Raw genomic sequence first — 18,806 nt, 5'->3', positions numbered from 1 at the left:
CATTATTTACCTCTGTCCCACTTAGCCCATTGAGACCTGTCTAATTGTTCTCCCATCTGCTTTGTTCTTCCATTCCCCTCTCCCTACTTGTATATTACCCCCTCCCCAGCACCCAAACTATCCTGTGTCTAATCTGTGCCCTGTGCTCCACCTTCCCCTCCCTCCCCTCACCCACCCAGTTGGGGTAGTTTTGCCATCCTGCTAGTCTTGAGACCAATCCTAGAGGTTGGAGGAGGGACCTCACTATCATCAAGAAGAATAGCCAAGAATGGATTGTGTACTTTGAACCAAAGTTTCCTGCACTGAGAATCTCTTAGACCCAAGAAACAGATAGAGCTATAACACGGACGACAGCACTAGGCGGCAGTAGCACAAGGCAACATGCTGACCCATAGAGCAAGAGAGCTGAGCACTTTAAAACAGGAGGCTTATTGGTGGGATGAAGTACATTTGGGCATTTATTGGCAGGGTTAAAGAGCTTCATAGAACTTCCCTGAGCAGGGCAGACGACAAGCCAAGGGCTGCTGACTGAGCACCTAGAGAGAGGCCTGTCTGCAGGCATGACTGAGAAGAAGCTGTTCAGATCAAAGAACTGTATCCTGAGTCATTCACTACTTCCAAGTTGATCTTGAGACTAAATTGTAACTTATTACTTCCCTAGTAAACTCCAGAATCTTGAGTCTAGTCTGTGAGTTCTATGTGGCCATTCTAATGAAATACTAAACCCAGTAAAGAAGTAGAGTGTGCTGCGGGAGGTAGGGCTGGTGTCAGAATTGGTAAAAAGGTTGAAGGATGGTATATGTTTGACCTCATAGGATTTATCAGTCTGGAGCTGATACCACTGATCTTGATTCTTATTTCTCCTGTACATGAAGTTAGAGGACCCTTTGATGCTACGCCATTGTTACTTTCCAAAAGCACAGTCCATAAAAGGAAAATTTGATCAATTAGACTTCATCAAGATTACAGACTTGCTCCGCAAAAGACCCATTTAAGAAGATGAAAAGACAAGCTACAGAACGGAATGCAATCCATATATCGGACAAATTTCTAGTATCTAGACTATATGAAGAATTCTCAAAACTCAACAGCCAAAAACCCAATAAAACAATTTAAAAAAGAAAAATAAATTCATTTCACTGAAAAGCGTATACGGATTGCAAATAAACCCATGAAAAGAATATTCCACAATATTAACTATTGTTATTGTTAAGTGCAGTCAAGTTGGTTCCAACTCATAGCAGCTCTGTCTGAGGAGTGGCTGGTGGGACAGAACTGCTGACCTAGTAATTAGCAACCCAGTGTTTATCCTACAGTGCAACACCGAGACACCCCATTAACCATAGTGGTTATGTGCCATAGAGTCAGTTCTGACTCATAGAGACCCTGTATAGCATTTTAAAGGCTGTAAATCTTTATGGAAGGAGAAAGCCTCATCTTTCTCCCATGGAGCATCTAATAGATTTGAACTGCTGACCTTGCATTTAGCAGCCCAACTTATAACCCACTATGCTACCAGAACTTCTTCATCAGCCATTTGTTGTTTATTGTTAAATATCTCGAGTGTGTTCTGATTCATAGCTACCCTGTATAGGGTTTATGAGGAACAGCTGGTGGTTTTGAACCGCTGATATTTCAGTTCAAAATGACCTTGCAATCCAGTGCTTTATCCTACAATGTCACACCAGGACTCCTTCATTAACTATTAACCATTGTTGTTGTTGTTAAGTGCTGTTGAGTCAGTTCCAACTCATAGTGACCCTGTATAGGGCTTATGAGGAGCAGCTGGTAGGTTTGAACAGGTGACCTTATGGTTCTCAGTCCAGTGCTGATCCTACAGGCCACACCTCATTAACCATTTTTGTTGTTGTTAAGTGCCATCGAGTCAATTCCGACCCAAAGAAACCCTATATAGGGTTTCCAAGGAGCAGCTAGTGAGCTTGAACCACCTATCTTGCAGTTCAAATGACTTTGCAATCTGACACATTAGCCCACAGTGCCACACCAGGACTCCTTCATTAATCATTACAGAAATGCAAATTAAACCATACACTTATGTTGTTGTTGCTGTTGTTAAGAGCTGTAGAGTTGGTTCTTACTCATAGCAACCCTGTATAGGGTTTCTAAGGAGTGGTTGATGGGGTTATCTTACAGTGCTACAACAGGACTCCCTATAGAATGGGAACTTAAAAAATAAAAAAAAGGACAATGCCAAATTCTGGGGAGAATGCAGAGAAACTGGATCATTCATACATTTTCGGTGGGAATGTACAATGGTACAATGTCTCTGGTAAAGGTTTTCAATGGCCAATTTCTTTTCAGAAGTAAAATGTTACTTTTTCCTTACCTGTCTTTATCTGGGTTCTGCTGGAAACCTTTCCACCACAAGTGACCCTGCTGGTATTTGAAGTACTGGTGGCATAGCTTCCAGCATCACAGTAACACACAGCTACACCACAGCACGACACACTGACAGATGTGTGGTGGTTGCAGCAATACATTGACAGGGGAGTGCCAGAAATTCAAGCTGGATTCAGAAGAGAAGGTGGAATAAGGGATATTATTGCTAATATCACATCAATCTTTACTGAAAGCAGAGAATACCAGAAAGATATTTACTTGTGTTTCATTGACTATACAAAGGCATTCAACTATGTGAATCACAACAAATTATGGGTAACATTGCAAAGAATTGAAATGCCAGAACACTTAATTGTGCTCATGCAGAACTTACACTTAGACAGTCATTTAGACAGAATAAGGGAATACTGAGTGTTTTAAAGGCAGGAAAGGTGTGCCTCAAGGCTGTATCTTTTCACCACACTTACTAAATCTGAATTCTTAGCAAATAATCCAAAGAATGAACTAAATGAAGAAGAACAGGACGTCAGGAATACTCATCAATTACCTGCAATCATATAGATGACACAGTATTGCTTGCTGAAAGTGAAGAGGACTTGAAACACTAAAAGACTACAGTCTTCAGTATGGATTATACTTCAACATAAAGAAAACAACAATCTTCACCACTGTCCAATAAAAAAATATTATGATAAATAGAAAAAAAGATTGAAGTTGTCAAGGATTTTATTTTGCTTGTATCCAAAATCCACTTCCGTGGAAGTAGCAGTCAAGAAAGCAAACAATATATTGTACTGGACAAATCTGCTACAAAATACCTCTTTAAAGTGTTCAAAAGCAAAAATGTCACCTTGAGAACTAAGATGCTCCTGACCCAAGTCATGGTATTTTCAATTGCCTCATCTGCTTAAGAAAGCTGGATAATTGATAATGAAGACAAAGAAGAATTGATTCATTTGAATTATGGTATTTGTGAAGAATACTGACTATACCATGGACTGCCAGAAAATGAACAAACCTGTCTTGTTTTGTTGACTGAATATTCCTTAGAAAGATGGCAAGACTTCATCTCATATACTTTGGACATGTTATCAGAAAGGACCAGTCCCTGGAGAAGAACATCACACTTGATAAAGTAGAGGGTCAACGAAAAAGAGGAGGATCCTAACTGAAGTGGATTGGCATGGAAGCTGCAATAATGCTTTCAAACATGACAAGGATTGTGAGGTTGTTGTAGGACCAGGCTGTTTTCATTCTGCTGTACACTGAGTCTTTATGAGTCAAGATTGACCACAGGCACCTAACAAGAAGAAATCTAGGAAAGAATTTGGCAATATCTTTAAACATTTAATATGTACATACCTGTGACCCGGCACTGTGTGTTAATGCATCAGACTGCAAAGCCATTTGAACTGCAAGGTCGGCAGTGTAAGCTCACCAGCTGTTCCTCGGAAACCCTATACAGGGTCGCTATGGGTCGGAACTGACTCAACAGCACTTAACAACAACAAAATCATGACCTGGCAGTTGTGCTTCTGGACATTTATCTCAGAGAAATGCATTGTAATACTCACACAAAAACCTGTATGAAAGTGTTGTTTATAGCAGTGGCACTGTAGGATAAGTACTGGACCACAAGGTCAGTTTGAAACTAAAGGTCAGCAGTTCAAACGCACTAGTTACATCTCAGAAACCCTATCTATATAGGATAGCTATGAGTCAGAACCAACTCAACAGAACTTTATTAATATATTTATATTCATTATAGTAAAAAACTGGAACCAACTCAGATCCATAGATTCCATACCATGGAATAATATTCAGTAATAAAAAGAAGCATATTATTCATATATGGGACAATCTGGATGAATTGTCAGAAAATTCTAGTGAAAACAAATCAGTCCCCAAAGGTTATATACTATATGATTCCATTTATATAAAATTCTTGGATGGAAAATTTATAGAAATGAAGAACAGATTATTGCTTGCCAGGCAGCGGGGACATGGAACAAAGGATATCATTGAGTGAAAGCAGAGAATACTAGAAAGATATTTACCTGTTCTTTATTGACTATGCAAAAACTTTCTGTTGTGTGGATCATGACAAGCTATGGATAACATAGAGGAGAATGAGCATTCCAGAACACTTAATTGTGCTCATGAGGAACCTGTACATAGACCAAGAGGCAGTTATTCAAACAGAACAATGGAACAGTGAATGGTTTAAAATTAGGAAAGGTGTGTGACACAGTTGTATTCTTTTACTTATTCAATTTGTATGCTGAGCAAATAATTCGAGAGACTGTATTATATGGAGAAAAATGTGGCATCAGGATTGGAGGAAGACTAATTAACAACTTGTGATATGCAGATGATACAACCTTCCTTGTTGAAAATGAAGAGGAATTAAAATACTGGTGAAGATCAAAGACCACAGCATTCTGTATGGGTTGCTCCTCAATATAAAAAAAGCTAAATTCCTCACCACTGGACCAATGAACAATAGCTATATAAATGGGAAAAAAATTGAAGTTGTCAAAGACTTCTTTTTGCTCAGATCAACCATCAACACAGGGAAGCAGCAGTCAAGAAATCAAATGACATGTTGCATTAGGCAAATATCTTTAACAAGAACTCTTTAAAGTGTTCAAGAGCAGAGATGTCAGTCTGAGGACTAAGATTCACCTGATCCAAAGCATGGTATTTCCAATAATCTCATATGCATGTGATAGTTGAACAATGAATAAGGAAGACCATAGAAGAAATGAAACATTTGAGCTATGGTGTTGGAGAAGAGTATTGAAAGTACCATGGCTGCCAAAAGAACAAACAGGTCTGTGTTGGAAGAAGTGCAGTACTTCTTGGAAGACAGCACAGCCAGACTTTGTCTCTCATACTTTAGACATGTTATCAGGAAGGATCAGTCCCTGGAAAAGTTTGTCATGTTTGGTAAAATGGAGGGTTGGAGAAAAAAGGAAGACTCCTAACGAGATGGATTGGCACAGTGGCAGCAGCCATGAGCTCAAACGTAGCAACAATTGTAAGGTTGGTGCAGGCCTGGTCAGTGTTTCATTCTCTTGTGCATAAGTTTGCTATGAGTTGGCACCCACTCGATGGCACCTAACAACAACAACAACAGGTAGTGGGACAGGAGAGGAGTAGATGTGGCTATAAAAAGGGAAAAGGGAGGAATCATGTGGTGAGGAAAATGTTCTGTATCTTAACTGTGTCAGTGTCAATATCTTGGTTGTAATACTGTCCTGTAGTTTTGCTAGATCTTATCATTGGAGGAAATGGGAAAGGCTGTGCAGGATTTCTCTGTATTGTTCCTTCTACAATGTGTGTCAATCTACTATTATCTCAAAATTTAAAATTTAATTAAAAAAGTAATTATGTTATCAAACAGTAAAGATAAATCCAATTAAATAAAAATGAGACATGGAAAACTACAAGATGTTGATTTTCTCTTTTGGTTTTTCCCTGCAAGGTTTGCGAGGCGCAATCGCATTTGCCTTAGCTATTCGAAACACAGAGTCTCAACCCAAACAAATGATGTTTACCACCACGCTGCTCATCGTATTCTTCACCGTCTGGGTATTTGGAGGAGGAACAACACCCATGCTGACTTGGCTTCAGATCAGGTCAGTGGCGCTATCCTGGCTACCAGGAATGGCAGTGTTGTTTGAATTCTAGTACTGCTGGCTTGATCAAGACTACAATGGCAAGTTTGTACACTAACTTTCCCTGGAGTGAAATTGACCTTCACTCACAAGGTAAAACAATAATGACATAACATTATAAGTCAACAGAATTGACTTTTCTAAGGGTCCTAGCAATCCCAGGAGGTGGTCTGTTTAGAATACTTCAGTATAAATGTATTTGCTCATCTATTCTTTCATTCAACAGTATTTATTGAGCATCAGTTGACAACAGTGAGAAAGACAAGGGTCTTGTCCTAAAGATACTCACAATCCAGTAGGATTTACACAGAGAAAGCTGTATTGCCAAGGAGAAGGGAGAAGGGGAGGACAGCCAGGAGAGGATCTGTTATCCAGCTAGGAGCAGCTTCTCTAGAGCAGTCAATGGTTTGCAAACTCTTGTGGTGAGCTAGGATTTATATTTTGCTTTTATTTTTACTTTTTGTGTGTCTGTGTGTGCATGTGTTTTATTTTGTTTTGTTTAAAATTCTTCACAGCACTTAGAATAGAATTAGAGACACAGGAAATGCTTTAAACTATTTGATTAGTGAATGATTAGCCATATGTTCAGCCAGAGGGATGCTGTAGACAAAATTAGACATTTTCTCAGAGGAAAGGGGGCTTGAGAAGTCAGTTAAAGGAGCACCAATAAATAGTACTTGGAAGACCATTGTTGTAAACCTGAAGTAAGCAGGTAGCAGATAATTTAACAAGAATGGATACCTTATACCAATGATGAAAATAGGTACATTTATTTTAAAATGTTATTGTTTTTATTTAAGGATTTCTTTGACCAGGATACTCATAGTCATATCCCAGAATGCAACAGTGCTTTCTATAAATTGTATTTGATTTCCCAAGTACATACATCTTGAAAATGGCAGGGTTCTTCCCTGACGATCACCCATTCTCTGTAAGGCAGATTTATACCCATCACATCAGACAGAAGAAAATCCATCTGACAGGAAAAGTTCTTCCAAGTAGATTCTTATAGCCAAGTACTCTGGTATTCCATCACTAGTACCTGGTGCATAGTAAGCATTGAATGAGTAATTGCTATATGAAAGAATAAATGAATGCAATCACAAATGCAATCAACATTTCTCAAACACTTGCTGAAGTTTTTCTATCCATATGACATGGAGGAAACAGAAGCAGAACTCACAAGTTAATATAATAAAGCTGGTCTTTAGACCTGGACAAGTGACTATGCATTAAATCAAGTTCTAGGAAAGACCAAAACAAAAGTGCTCTTGGAATATTATGAATATTGCTAAACACACAGAAGAACTTTGACCAAAGGTGAATAAAGAGTGCTTTGAAGTTCTTGTTTAATTATTTTCTGGGTGTATAAATGTGACCTACAATTTCTTTCACAGTAGTACTTACCTGTAGGCTCTTATGGATGAGTACACATACTGCATTAGACTCCATAGAGCTGGGTCCCCTGTGAACGCTTAGTAAGATAGTGGTGTTGTTCAGGCTTCTGGAAAATAACATTCAGTAGGTGAATGTACATGATGTAATTCAAATATAACTTGTTTTCCATTGCTGTCATTCTGTTTTCAAAGAGCTTCTTTCTAAATCAGTAACACTTTATCCTAAAGTGTTTGCCTAACTCTTCTGCAAATGTTATTGGGTATCCATTGGTTTCGGAGTTCTAGTGTGGTACTGTGGGATAATGCGGACCTCGAGGTTGGTTTGAACCACAAGGTGGGCATTTCACATTCACCAGCCACTCCTCAGAAACCCTATGTAGGATCACTATGAGTCAGAACCAACTCAACGGCACTTAATAACAATAACAACATACATTGACTTCACATAAGTATCATGACTTTTGCAGTCTCTTGTTATTTGTATGAGCAAGGAGATGGGTGGGAAATTGTGGGGTTTCATACATGTTAGGGAGTCCTGGTGTGGTGCTGTAGGATAAGTATTAGACTAATAACTACAAGGTTGGTGGTCCAAACCCACTAGCCGCTCCTCAAAAACACTACACAGGGTCGCTATGAGTCAGCACTGACTCGACAGAACTTAACAACAACAGGCATGTTAGAAGACGTCAACCCAGGCAGACAGGATACAGAGCAGCAAGACCAAGTTCAGACCAGTGGCTCTCAAGCTCATGCCAGTATCAGAACCATCTGTTGCACTTGCTAAAGCCAAGAGTTTTGGGTCTACCCCCAGAATTTTTTATTCAGAATCTGGAGGTCTAGATCCTAGTTTGAGAATTGACATTTCTGTCCATTCCAGGTAATGTTGATGTTGCTGGTCCTTGGATCATAAGGTGACAACTGCTGGTTTAAACTTCCTCCCCTTTGGTGGAGCTGGGGTTCATGTTAAATGCTGGTAGATTTGGCTGGAGTTGTCCAGGCCCAGACATACCTGAGTCTATAGTTTAAATTCCTTTGCACCTATACTAGAGGGAGGCAGGGTCTAATTTTAGGAGAATGTTTTTGTTGTTAAGTGCCATAGAGTGGGGTTCCAACCCATAGCAACCCTGTATATGGTTTCTGAGGAGCAGCTGGTGAACTTGAACTGCCAGCCTCCTGGTTCAAACGGACTTTTCTATCTAGCACATTAACCAACAGCACCACACCAGGACTCCTTAGAAGGATGAGCAATCGCATATTGAGCAATGGGAGGAAATAGTGCATTACATAGTGATGATAAAAAATTAGGACCATACATTACTCTGTGTAGAAACACACAGCATGCATACCATAAACTTGGTTCAGTGATACTATAGTATAACCATCATATATTCCTTTCCCCTGTTATGGCTTATAATGTTATCAAAGAAGTCCCCAATTCTATTATAGTTTTTAAACTCATAGTTGCCCATGATTTAGATTATATTTAGTAATACTTTGCTTATTTACAGAGCAGCATCCCATTAACCAACTTTTATGTCAGACTCCATAAAATATCAAAATGTAAGTAAATTGGAGCTTTAATAAAATGACACAAATGGGGAAACTCAAGGGGCAGGAATGCAAATGTGACACCAAATGAACCCAAACATCCCGCTTGGTATATGATTTGTTTATACACTTCACATCACCTTCTCTTCTTGATTTCTTTTTAAATTCTGCAACTCTTTTTCCTTAAATTAGTAGCTGTGTACTTGAGGTGTTTTGTTTGGTTTTTTAATCCCTACAAAATTTGCCATTCAGTCACCACCAAACTACCATGATAGGATGCAAATGAAATGTTTTATATAGACTAAAAAATGATAGTATTAATATGAATTGCACCCTGATGAAAATAATTTTAAAACAGTAATGATCCTGTGCTAAGAGAAACTCAGGATGATTTTTATATGTGTAGCAACTTCTCCAGAGATTATGCTTTGTCCTAAACACTATTGATTTCTTTTCTTTAAATAATAGTAAAATATTCTTTAATGTAGCATTTGAAACAAATCAAAGTCCTTTGTTTCCTAAAATTTTGGAGAAAAATAAAAGATTCCAATATTCATGTAAAAGAGAGCAGACTGTTTTTCTGATTAGAATCTGAATCTCCTCCCTTCTGTTGAACCAAAGGTGGGGCAAGGAAAACCCAACTTCAGTCTCTAAGGAATAGCTCTGCTGTTAGCCAGGAAATAAAAGAGATCAAAGGTGTAGGGCTTTGCCCTGCAGAGCCAGTAAATAGGATTACCCACCAAATGATCAAACATGCTTACAAAGAGACCTCAAAGACCAACAAGATGATATTCTTTTGCAGTGGCACACCAGATAATTAATTTTGGAGTGTAACCTCATCCTTGGTTGAGGCATCTCACAAAGTTAAATGAAACTTCTGCCAACAGCACTTAAGAATGGAGTCCCTACTACAGAACAGATCTTTCTTGAGTTCTCCAGATAGAAATGTTGGACCTATATCTTCAAAGAATCTGCCCACATTGAGGAAAGCACTGCATATCAAAGTAATACAGAGAATGTCTTTTGGATGGCATTACAAGACACCCTATTTAATACTTTTGTGCCAGCTATTAGGTAGTTAAAAGTAAGTCACATAACTTCCATGTGTTTCAGCCTAAAATCTATAAAACTGACATTATAATAGTAGTCATTTCCTAGGGTAGGTGAGGTCTGGCAAAGCCATCCATGGTTACATCACTGTTGAGCCACAAAGTAAGAACATGGCCCAGTCCAACTGAGCTCAGAGCCTGCACAGCCCACCAGGATATTCTCATGCCACCCTGAATAAATTAGTTTATTCCTGATTACTGCAATCTTCTTGATTAACTCATTCTCTGGGGAAAAAGAGATGTGCTTTCACAACTAAGACAGGCCTATTAAAAACAAACACAGGAAATCTTCAGCCATCATGAGTGACTGGGCTGATTTGCTTGTACAGCACAGAAATTCCTCGGTGAAGGTTTTTTGGTTTGGTTTTGTTTTGTTTTTTGTTGTTTTTTTAACCTGGAATAGTTAAAGATAAAGAGGGTCCATCCTTGCCCACAGTAGCCCAGCTGAGGAAGTTTGTCTTTCTGAATGATACTTTCCCCCTTGTCATCTTCATGCCCATCTCCTAAACTCATTTGTGATTCCATGCCAGACTGTGTTGGTCCTCTTCCCCAAATCAACAAAACAAAATACTGTACACACTGGTCCATGTCCCCTTGTCCCCTGCAAAGTGAATATCTGTTTAATAGTAGAGGCATTGCACTGTTTAAAAGTTATTCACTCTGTAATGGGCACAGGCCAATGGGTGTGGGTTCTTTAATGTAATGCCTCCACTATCCTTAATTTAGTCAAATATTTACATTCTAGTTTTAGTTTTTAACACTTCTCCATTTCATAGCATCCCAGAATGTTTTCCTTATCATCTGTACCCATTGAATACAAACTTCTTAATAACAGCTGTCAGATGTATGCACACACAGATAAAGAGGGAACAGTCCTTAGTAATATTTTTTTTTTAATCTCAAATTATTGTTGTTGTTAAGTGTCCTTGAATTGGTCCCAACTCATATTAACACTATGCCCAGCAAAACAAAACACTGCCCAATCGTGTGCCCTCACAATCTCTGTTGTGTTCGAGTCCATCATTACACTCACTGTGTCAGTCCATCTCATTGAGGGCCTTATTTTTTGTTGGTCCTCTACATTATCAAAAATAATGTCCTTCTCCAGTGAGTGACCCTCCTGATAATATGTCCAAAGTACATGAGACAAAGTCTTGTCATCTTCACTTCTAAGGAGCATTCTGACTATACTTCTTTGTAGACAATTTTTTTTTCTTCTGGCAACCCATGATAAATCAATACCCTTTGCCAACACCATAATTCAAAGGCATCAATTCTTCTTTAGTCTTCTTTATTCATTGTCCAACTTTCACATGCATGATGAGGCAATAAAAATGCCATGGCTTGAGTCAAGTGCCCCTTATACCTCAAAGTGATTATCTTTGCATTTTTATATATTTTTAAAGAGTTCTTTTGCAGCAGATTTGTCCAATGTAATATGTTGTTTGACTTCTTGACTACTGCTTCCATGAGCATTGATTGTGGATGCAAGTAAAATAAAATCTTGACAACATGAATTATTTATCTCTTTATCACAATGCTGCCTACTGGACCAATTGTGAGGATCTTTGTATTTTGTCCTTATGTTAATGTGTAATTCATATGTTGATTTTCAGCAGTAAATTCTTCAAGCCCACTTCACTTTCAGCAAAGCTGTGCCATGTGCATGTCACAGATTGTTAACAAGTCTTCCGCCAATTCTCATGCCATGCTCATCTACATATAGTCCAGTTTCTTTGATTGTTTGGCCAGCATACAGACTGAATAAATACGGTAAAAGGATACAACCTTGACTCACACTTTTCCTGATCTTAAATAATGCTGGATGTCCTTGTTAGTCTGTATACAGATTTTGCATGACTACAAAACAATTCCATTTTCTGGAATTCCCATTCAATGTTATCTCCATAGTTTGTTATGATCCACACAGCTTTTGCATAGTTAATAAAACACAGATAAATGTCTTACCTGCTTTCAGTAAAGATTCATCTGACATTATTAATGATATCCCTTATTCCACATCCTTTTTTGAATCTGGCTTGAATTTTTGGCAGTTCCTTGTTGGTGTACTGCTGCAAATATTTTTAAATTATCCTCAGCATAATTTTACCTGCATGTGATGTTAATGATCTAGAACCAAGCCAAATCCACCGTCATATAGTTGATTCCAACTCATAGGGTTTCTGAGATTGTAAATCCTTATGGGAATAGATAGCTTCATCTTTCTCTGGTTGGTGGGTTTGAACCATCAACCTTGTGATTAGTAGCCCAGTGCCTAACCACAGCACCACCAAGACTCCCCTACTGTTTGATAATTTGTGCATTCTGTTGGATCACCTATCTTTGGAATGGGCACAAATATGAATCTCTTCCAGGTAGTTGGCTAGTAGCTGTCATCTGTATTTCTTGGCAGAGATGAACGAGTCTTTCTAGTGTTGCAGCAGTTTATTGAAACATTGCAATTGGTGTTCCATCAATTCCTACAGCCCTGTTTTTTTTCTATCAATGCCTTCAGTACAGCTTGGATTTCTCCCTAAAATACCGTCAGATTTTGACCATATGCCATCTCCTAAGATGGTTGAACATCAACCAATTCTTTTTGCTACGGTGGCTCTGTCTTTCTTCCATCTTTTTTAAGTGTGTCCTGAGTCGTTCCATTTTTTGCCCATTGTTGTTATTGTTGTTAAGTGCCATCGAATTAGTTTCCACTCATAATGACCCTGTATAGGTTTTGTGAGGAGTTTGAACCACAGGCCTTGTAGTTCAAACCAACTTTGCAGTTCAGTTCATTAATCCATAGCGCCACACCAGGACGCCATCAATTCCTTCAATATTTCAACTCCAGGCTTGAATTTTTCTTCAACTCTTTCAGTGAAGAGTGTTCTCAAATGAGAGTAGGGTTAAATATATTTGTCTACCTACATATTTTCTTTATTATTGAGGTGAAGAGATGTCGGTTCAATATATGGAGCAATACATGTAATTGTTGTTGTTGTTGTTAAGTGCTGTCTAGTTGGTTCTGATCCATAGTAACCCTGTATATGGTTTCCAAGGAGCAGCTGGTGAGCTTGAGCTGCCAACTTTGCAGTTCAAACTGACCTTGCAGTCCATTGCACTAACCCATAGCACCACCCCAGGACTCCGTACCTATAATTAAGTTCCCTCCATATCTAACTGCTTTCCTCTTATTTTCCCTTCTGACATCTAAGTTTCATGCATGTATAACAATTTGTTTTCTCAGTATATTAATATAGGAAATTAATATAGCACACACTCTGGAATTAGACTATGTGGATCTCAATCCTTCCTCCTTCTCTTACCAGATGTGGGACCTTAAGTAATACATTAAACCTTTCTATGCCTCTATTTTCTTATCTGTAAAAGTGGGCTAATAATAATACCTACCTCTTCATATTGTTAGAAATTGTTGCGGATGTAAAGAACCTAGGATTCACAGTATGTTGCTATAACAATACCCAAATGGCCATCTGTAAACCTTTTCTTATCCAAATACTTTTCTGCTACCTAAGGTTTACACATAAACATACATAAAGTGTTATTAATTAATTGTATTTGTGAAAGCACAGCTTACATGGAAAATAGAAAGAAATGGTCTCTGGGGAGCTTAGTTCATTTTGTGTAGTAACTAGATTCATTAATTTTCCAGGCAGCTCCTATTTCTGCATTCAAAATGATAAACCTCTTAAAGAAAAATACCCACAAAAAGCATTCTATTTATCTAACAGCTAGAGAGATTCTTTCTTGAGCATACTTCTATTTCTATTTCCTTCTCAATTTGATATTCTTTGCTTACCAGCTATTCTGATATAGAATTTGCACCATTTTGTCAATTCATATCAATGTTATTATTTTGTGTTGATTTTGCGTTAATTTGTATACTTTGTATCAGTTGACAGAAATGAGAAATACCTTCTGTCATCAAATATGGAAAAACAATTTACTGATTTGCATGTTCAATTACACTTTATATTCCCTACTGTCAATCTTCATTTAAAATTAAGTGCTATTTCCTTAGGTTCTTCTAAAATTGTTTTATAAATCCAGTATTTGTTACTCAAATCAACCTAGTATGGCATATAAAAACATTAGAGATATTAGATAAATGTAGAAACCTATTGCTGACATGAAAACATCCTAGGAACATAACAAGCTTTATGAAATACCAGTTCCTAAATTTTCTTCCAGTGCCATCTGGGTTCTTTAATATGCTTTCTTTATGTGTAAAGAATCTTCCCAGTTTCAGTGATAACAGTTTTTATCACCACAACTGCCAGCTAGCCTTCACTAGACATATTCTTATTTATCTTCTCTGAACATGCTCTTGAGAACATCAATATCAATAAGTTTCACACACTTATTAAGTTTACCAAACAATGGTCGTTCTGCTCTAGTGAAGAGAATTTATTAGTCTGTTATCATAAAATACAATCCAATACAGTTGCCTTACTTTAAGTAATAGATGTATCTTTACTTTAGATAGTAGATGAAGTCTGAAAAAGGGATTTTACTTGCAATTGGTTGAACTGTGGAGGAACTGGTCAAGAAGTGCTCAGACTCCACCCTATCTCTCCTGCTGAATGCAACAAAAAGCTCTGGAAAGAATGCATGGGAAAGTTTTATGGGGACTCTGAAAAATAGTAGTCAGTACTACTTAACCAGCAATGAAGTTCTCTTTTTTCTCTTTCTAGAATTTCATAGTCTAGATTCAAAGATAATTAAAACAACAACAACAACACAGAATTATTCATTAAAATAGATAGAAAGATATTCAAGACAAATTCTCCCTTTCTGATATGGGGAACAGACAAGGGAAGGCCTTTGCATCCAATGTATAGCCAGAATGATATGCAATCTATACTGAAGGCTGCAGTCTTTGATCTTCATTTGTTGTTGTTGTTGTTAGGTGCCATCGAATCAGTACTGACTAATAGTGACCCTATGCACAACAGAATGAAACGCGGCCCGGTCCTGGACCAACCTCACAATCGTTGCTACGTTTGAGCCCAATGATGCTGCCACTGTGCATTCTGGCGCTCTTCATCATGTTTCAATATTCAATAATCTGGTTCTCATGGAAGCAGCAGTCAAGAAATCAAAGGACATATTGCATTAAGCAAATCTGCTGCATGAGACCTTTTGAAAGTGTTAAAGTACAAAGATGTCACTTTCAGGACTTAGGTGTGCCTGATCCAAGCCATGGTATTTTCAAAGTGCCTCATATGCATGGAAAAGTTGGACAATGGATAAGGAATACCAGAGAAGAATCAATGCATTTGAATTACGGTGCTGGTAAAGAGTATTGAAGGCGCCATGGACTGTCAGAAGAAATATAACTCTGTGTTGGAAGTATAGCCAAAGTGCTTCTTATAAGACACGATGACAAGACTTTGTCTCTTGTACTTTGGACATATTCTCAGGAAAGGTCAATCCCTGGAAAAGGGCATCATGCTCAGTTAAGTGGAGGGTCAGCAAAACAGAAAAGACCCCTAATGAGAAGGATTGATGCCATGGCAGCAAAAGTGGGCTCAAGCATAACAAATGTGAGGATGCGGCAGGACTAGGCAGTGTTTCATTCTGTTGTGCATAAAGTCACTATGAGTCAAAACCAACTGAACAACAACTAGTAGTAACATCACACTCAATGGTGAAAAAGTGAATGTTTTCTTCCTATGATTAAAATGAGACAAAGATTTCCATTCAATATTCTGATTTTATATATATATAACTTTTTTAATGCTAATGAAAGAAATCAAGGAAAACCTAAGTTAATGGAGAGACATGCTGTGCTCGTGGATTGCAAGATTAAAAATAGATATCAGTTCTCCCCAGCTGATCCATAGATTTGATGTAATTTTTAATAAAGTCATAGCCAGATATTTTGCAAATACATAAAAGCTTGTTTTTAAATTTAGATAGAAAGCAAAGGACATAAAATAGCTAAGACAGTTTTCAAATTCTAAAGTTGGAAGACTCAGAATACTTGATTTCATTGGAGGAAGACTCATTAACAACCTACGATATGCAGATGATACAACTTTGCTTGCTGAAAGTGAAGAGGACTTGAAACATTTACTGAAGAAGATCAAAGTGCACAGCCTTCAGTATGGATTACATCTCAATGTAAAGAAAACAAAAATCCTCACCACTGGACCAAAAAACAACATTCTCATCAATGGATAAAACATTGAAGTTGTCAAGGACTTCATTCTTCTTAGATCAACTATCAACACTCATAGAAGCAGCAGTCAAGAAATCAAACGACATATTGCATTAGGCAAATCTGCTGCACAAGACCTTTTTAAAGTGTTGAAGAGCAAAGATGTCAGCTTGAGGAGTAAGGTGCACCTGACCCAAGTCATGGTATTTTCAATAACCTCATATGCATGCGAAAGCTGGACAGTGAATAAGGAAGACCACAGAAGAATTGATGCTTTTGAGTTATGGTGTTGTAGGAGAATATTGAAAGTGTCCGGGGCTGCCAAAAGAACCAATAGATCCGTTTTGGAAGAAGTGCATCCATAATGTTCCTTGGAGGCCAAGATGGCCAAACTTTGTCTCTCATACTTGGACATATTGTCAGGAGGGACCAGTCACTGGAGAAGGATATCATGTTTGGTAAGGTGGAGGGTCAGAGAAAAAGTGGAAGACCCCTAACGAGATGGATTGGACAAGTGGCAGCATCGATGGACTCAAGCGTGGCAACAGTAGTGAGGTTGGCCCAGGGTCGGGCGGTGTTTCATTCTGCTGTGCATAAGGTCGCTATGAGTCGGTACCAACTCGATGACACCTAACAACAACAACAACATTCATACCAGGACTCCTGTTGTGGCATTGTAGAATCAACACTGGATTGTGAATCACAAAGTCAGCAGTTCAAACCCAACAGCTGCTCCTAAGAAACCCTATACAGGGTCACTTTGAGTCAGAACCAACTCCATGGCACTTAACAGCAATAACTTTTATCACCTTTCTAGTGTCTCCTATAGTAACTAGTGTATTCAAATGAAAAATTGTCATTTTGTAACTCAAAAGTGATAGTAAGTATATTTACATATGAGTGGTTTTCTTTTTCTTATTCCTTTACTTTTTTGCTGAGTCATTTGAATGTAAGGTCAAATACCACCATATAATGTGCATACTAAAGCGCACATCTCCTAATAATAAGAGTATTTTCTTACATAGCCATTACCATGTCTCATTAAATAAAATTTAAAATTAACAGTATAGCTCATATTAGTACATATCCAAATTTGGCCTGTTACTGTAAATCAGTAACATTTTATAGATGTTATTTTCAGTGTCAGGACCCAGTCAAGGTTATGTATTTCATTTGGTTTTGTCAGTCTTTAATTAATTTCCCCTCCTTTTAGTTATCTTGTTTAAAATAAAGACATTGACTTTTAGAAGAAACCAGGTCAGTTGTTTTGTAGAGTATTCAACATTCTTGAATTGTTTCTTAATAGCATCAATTAATTAATATGTTCTCTCTGCTGCTATATTTCCTGTAAACTAGAAATTAGGTTGATACTTGAAATACAGACAGAATATTTTTGGCAAGAATATCCATATTTCACTGGTGACATTGTGTGTTTAATAATGTGTACTTCATATCAGCAGGCAAATAAGGTCAAATTGTTCTACTATTAATGATGCCACATTTGATAATGTGAATACCATGTACCTCCATTGTGAAGGTACATCATTACTGTTGTCATCAGTTTTTATTAGTGGGGTGATACTTGAATTCACTGTGTGAATATCCTGTTTCCAACAAACTTGCCAAGTGTTTTTAGCATCCATTGCTGATCCTTCCCTGACTTATTTACATTTGGAATGATTTCAGTGTTTGTTTCTCTTTGATAAATAATTTTTGAGAGTTTCTTAGCTCTCAAATGACTGCAGTTTCAGGTCGCCTTTTAAATTATTATTTTTAATTTATAAAATTATGAGAAATAAATTCTAATAATCTGTTTGATAAAGTATAAAATTTTCATTGTGACCAATCATTTCACTGGTTTGGGTATAAGTTCCACAGATGTGAAAAAGAAATGCATATTTACTGATACAAAAATGCATATGAGCCCAACCATCCCTCCACAGCACTCTCTACTTCTTAGCTGGGTGCAATAATTCATTGCAGTGGGTACATAGAACTCAGACACCATCCTCACAGTTATGGGATTTATTAAGGAAGTTAGAAGGTTACAATTCAGGGTCAGAAATGGTCAGAGTACACTTCTTCCAGTCAGGACAGTCCCTCTTCAATTGTGTCCATAGGCAGGTCTGTCTCTGCCTGGACAATGTTGCAAAGCTCTCTTAAAGCTGTTGATAAGTGTTCACAGGACATATCACTACCATAAACCTGTCTGAAGCTCTGTGGGTCAGCAAACCTAACTCCTCTAATTAGGTGCCTGGAGGCACCCCACTCTGCAAACAAGCCTCTTGCCCAAAGTCATTCAGCTTTCCTTGCTCTGTGGGCTGGGAAGCCCATCATTCGTAAAGATTTACACCCTTGGAAACCCTGTACAGGGTCGCTATGGGTCGGAACCGACTCGACGGCACTTAACAACAACAACAACAAAGAGTATTGAAGGAGCCATGGACTGTCAGAAGAAATATAACTCTGTGTTGGAAGTATAGCCAAAGTGCTTCTTATAAGACACGATGACAAGACTTTGTCTCTTGTACTT

The 18,806-nt window shown here is 38.0% G+C and overlaps 1 protein-coding gene across 1 annotated transcript in view; it reads left to right on the top strand.

The window, feature by feature from the left end:
- The window catches only part of SLC9A9 (solute carrier family 9, subfamily A (NHE9, cation proton antiporter 9), member 9), a 1,149,796-nt gene that overhangs the window by 735,487 nt on the left and 395,503 nt on the right, over positions 1-18,806 (top strand). Inside the window, exon 12 of the mRNA XM_006869862.1 lies at positions 5,849-6,002. Within this exon, the coding sequence (XP_006869924.1) occupies positions 5,849-6,002 (154 nt within the window). The remainder of the gene's footprint in view (positions 1-5,848; positions 6,003-18,806) is intronic.

Source organism: Chrysochloris asiatica, unplaced genomic scaffold (assembly GCF_000296735.1).
Source record: "Chrysochloris asiatica unplaced genomic scaffold, ChrAsi1.0 scaffold00136, whole genome shotgun sequence".
In the NCBI taxonomy this organism is placed as follows: Eukaryota; Metazoa; Chordata; class Mammalia; order Afrosoricida; family Chrysochloridae; genus Chrysochloris; species Chrysochloris asiatica.
The sequence above is the reverse complement of the archived record's forward strand: the minus strand, read 5'-3'. Positions and strand labels throughout refer to the sequence as shown.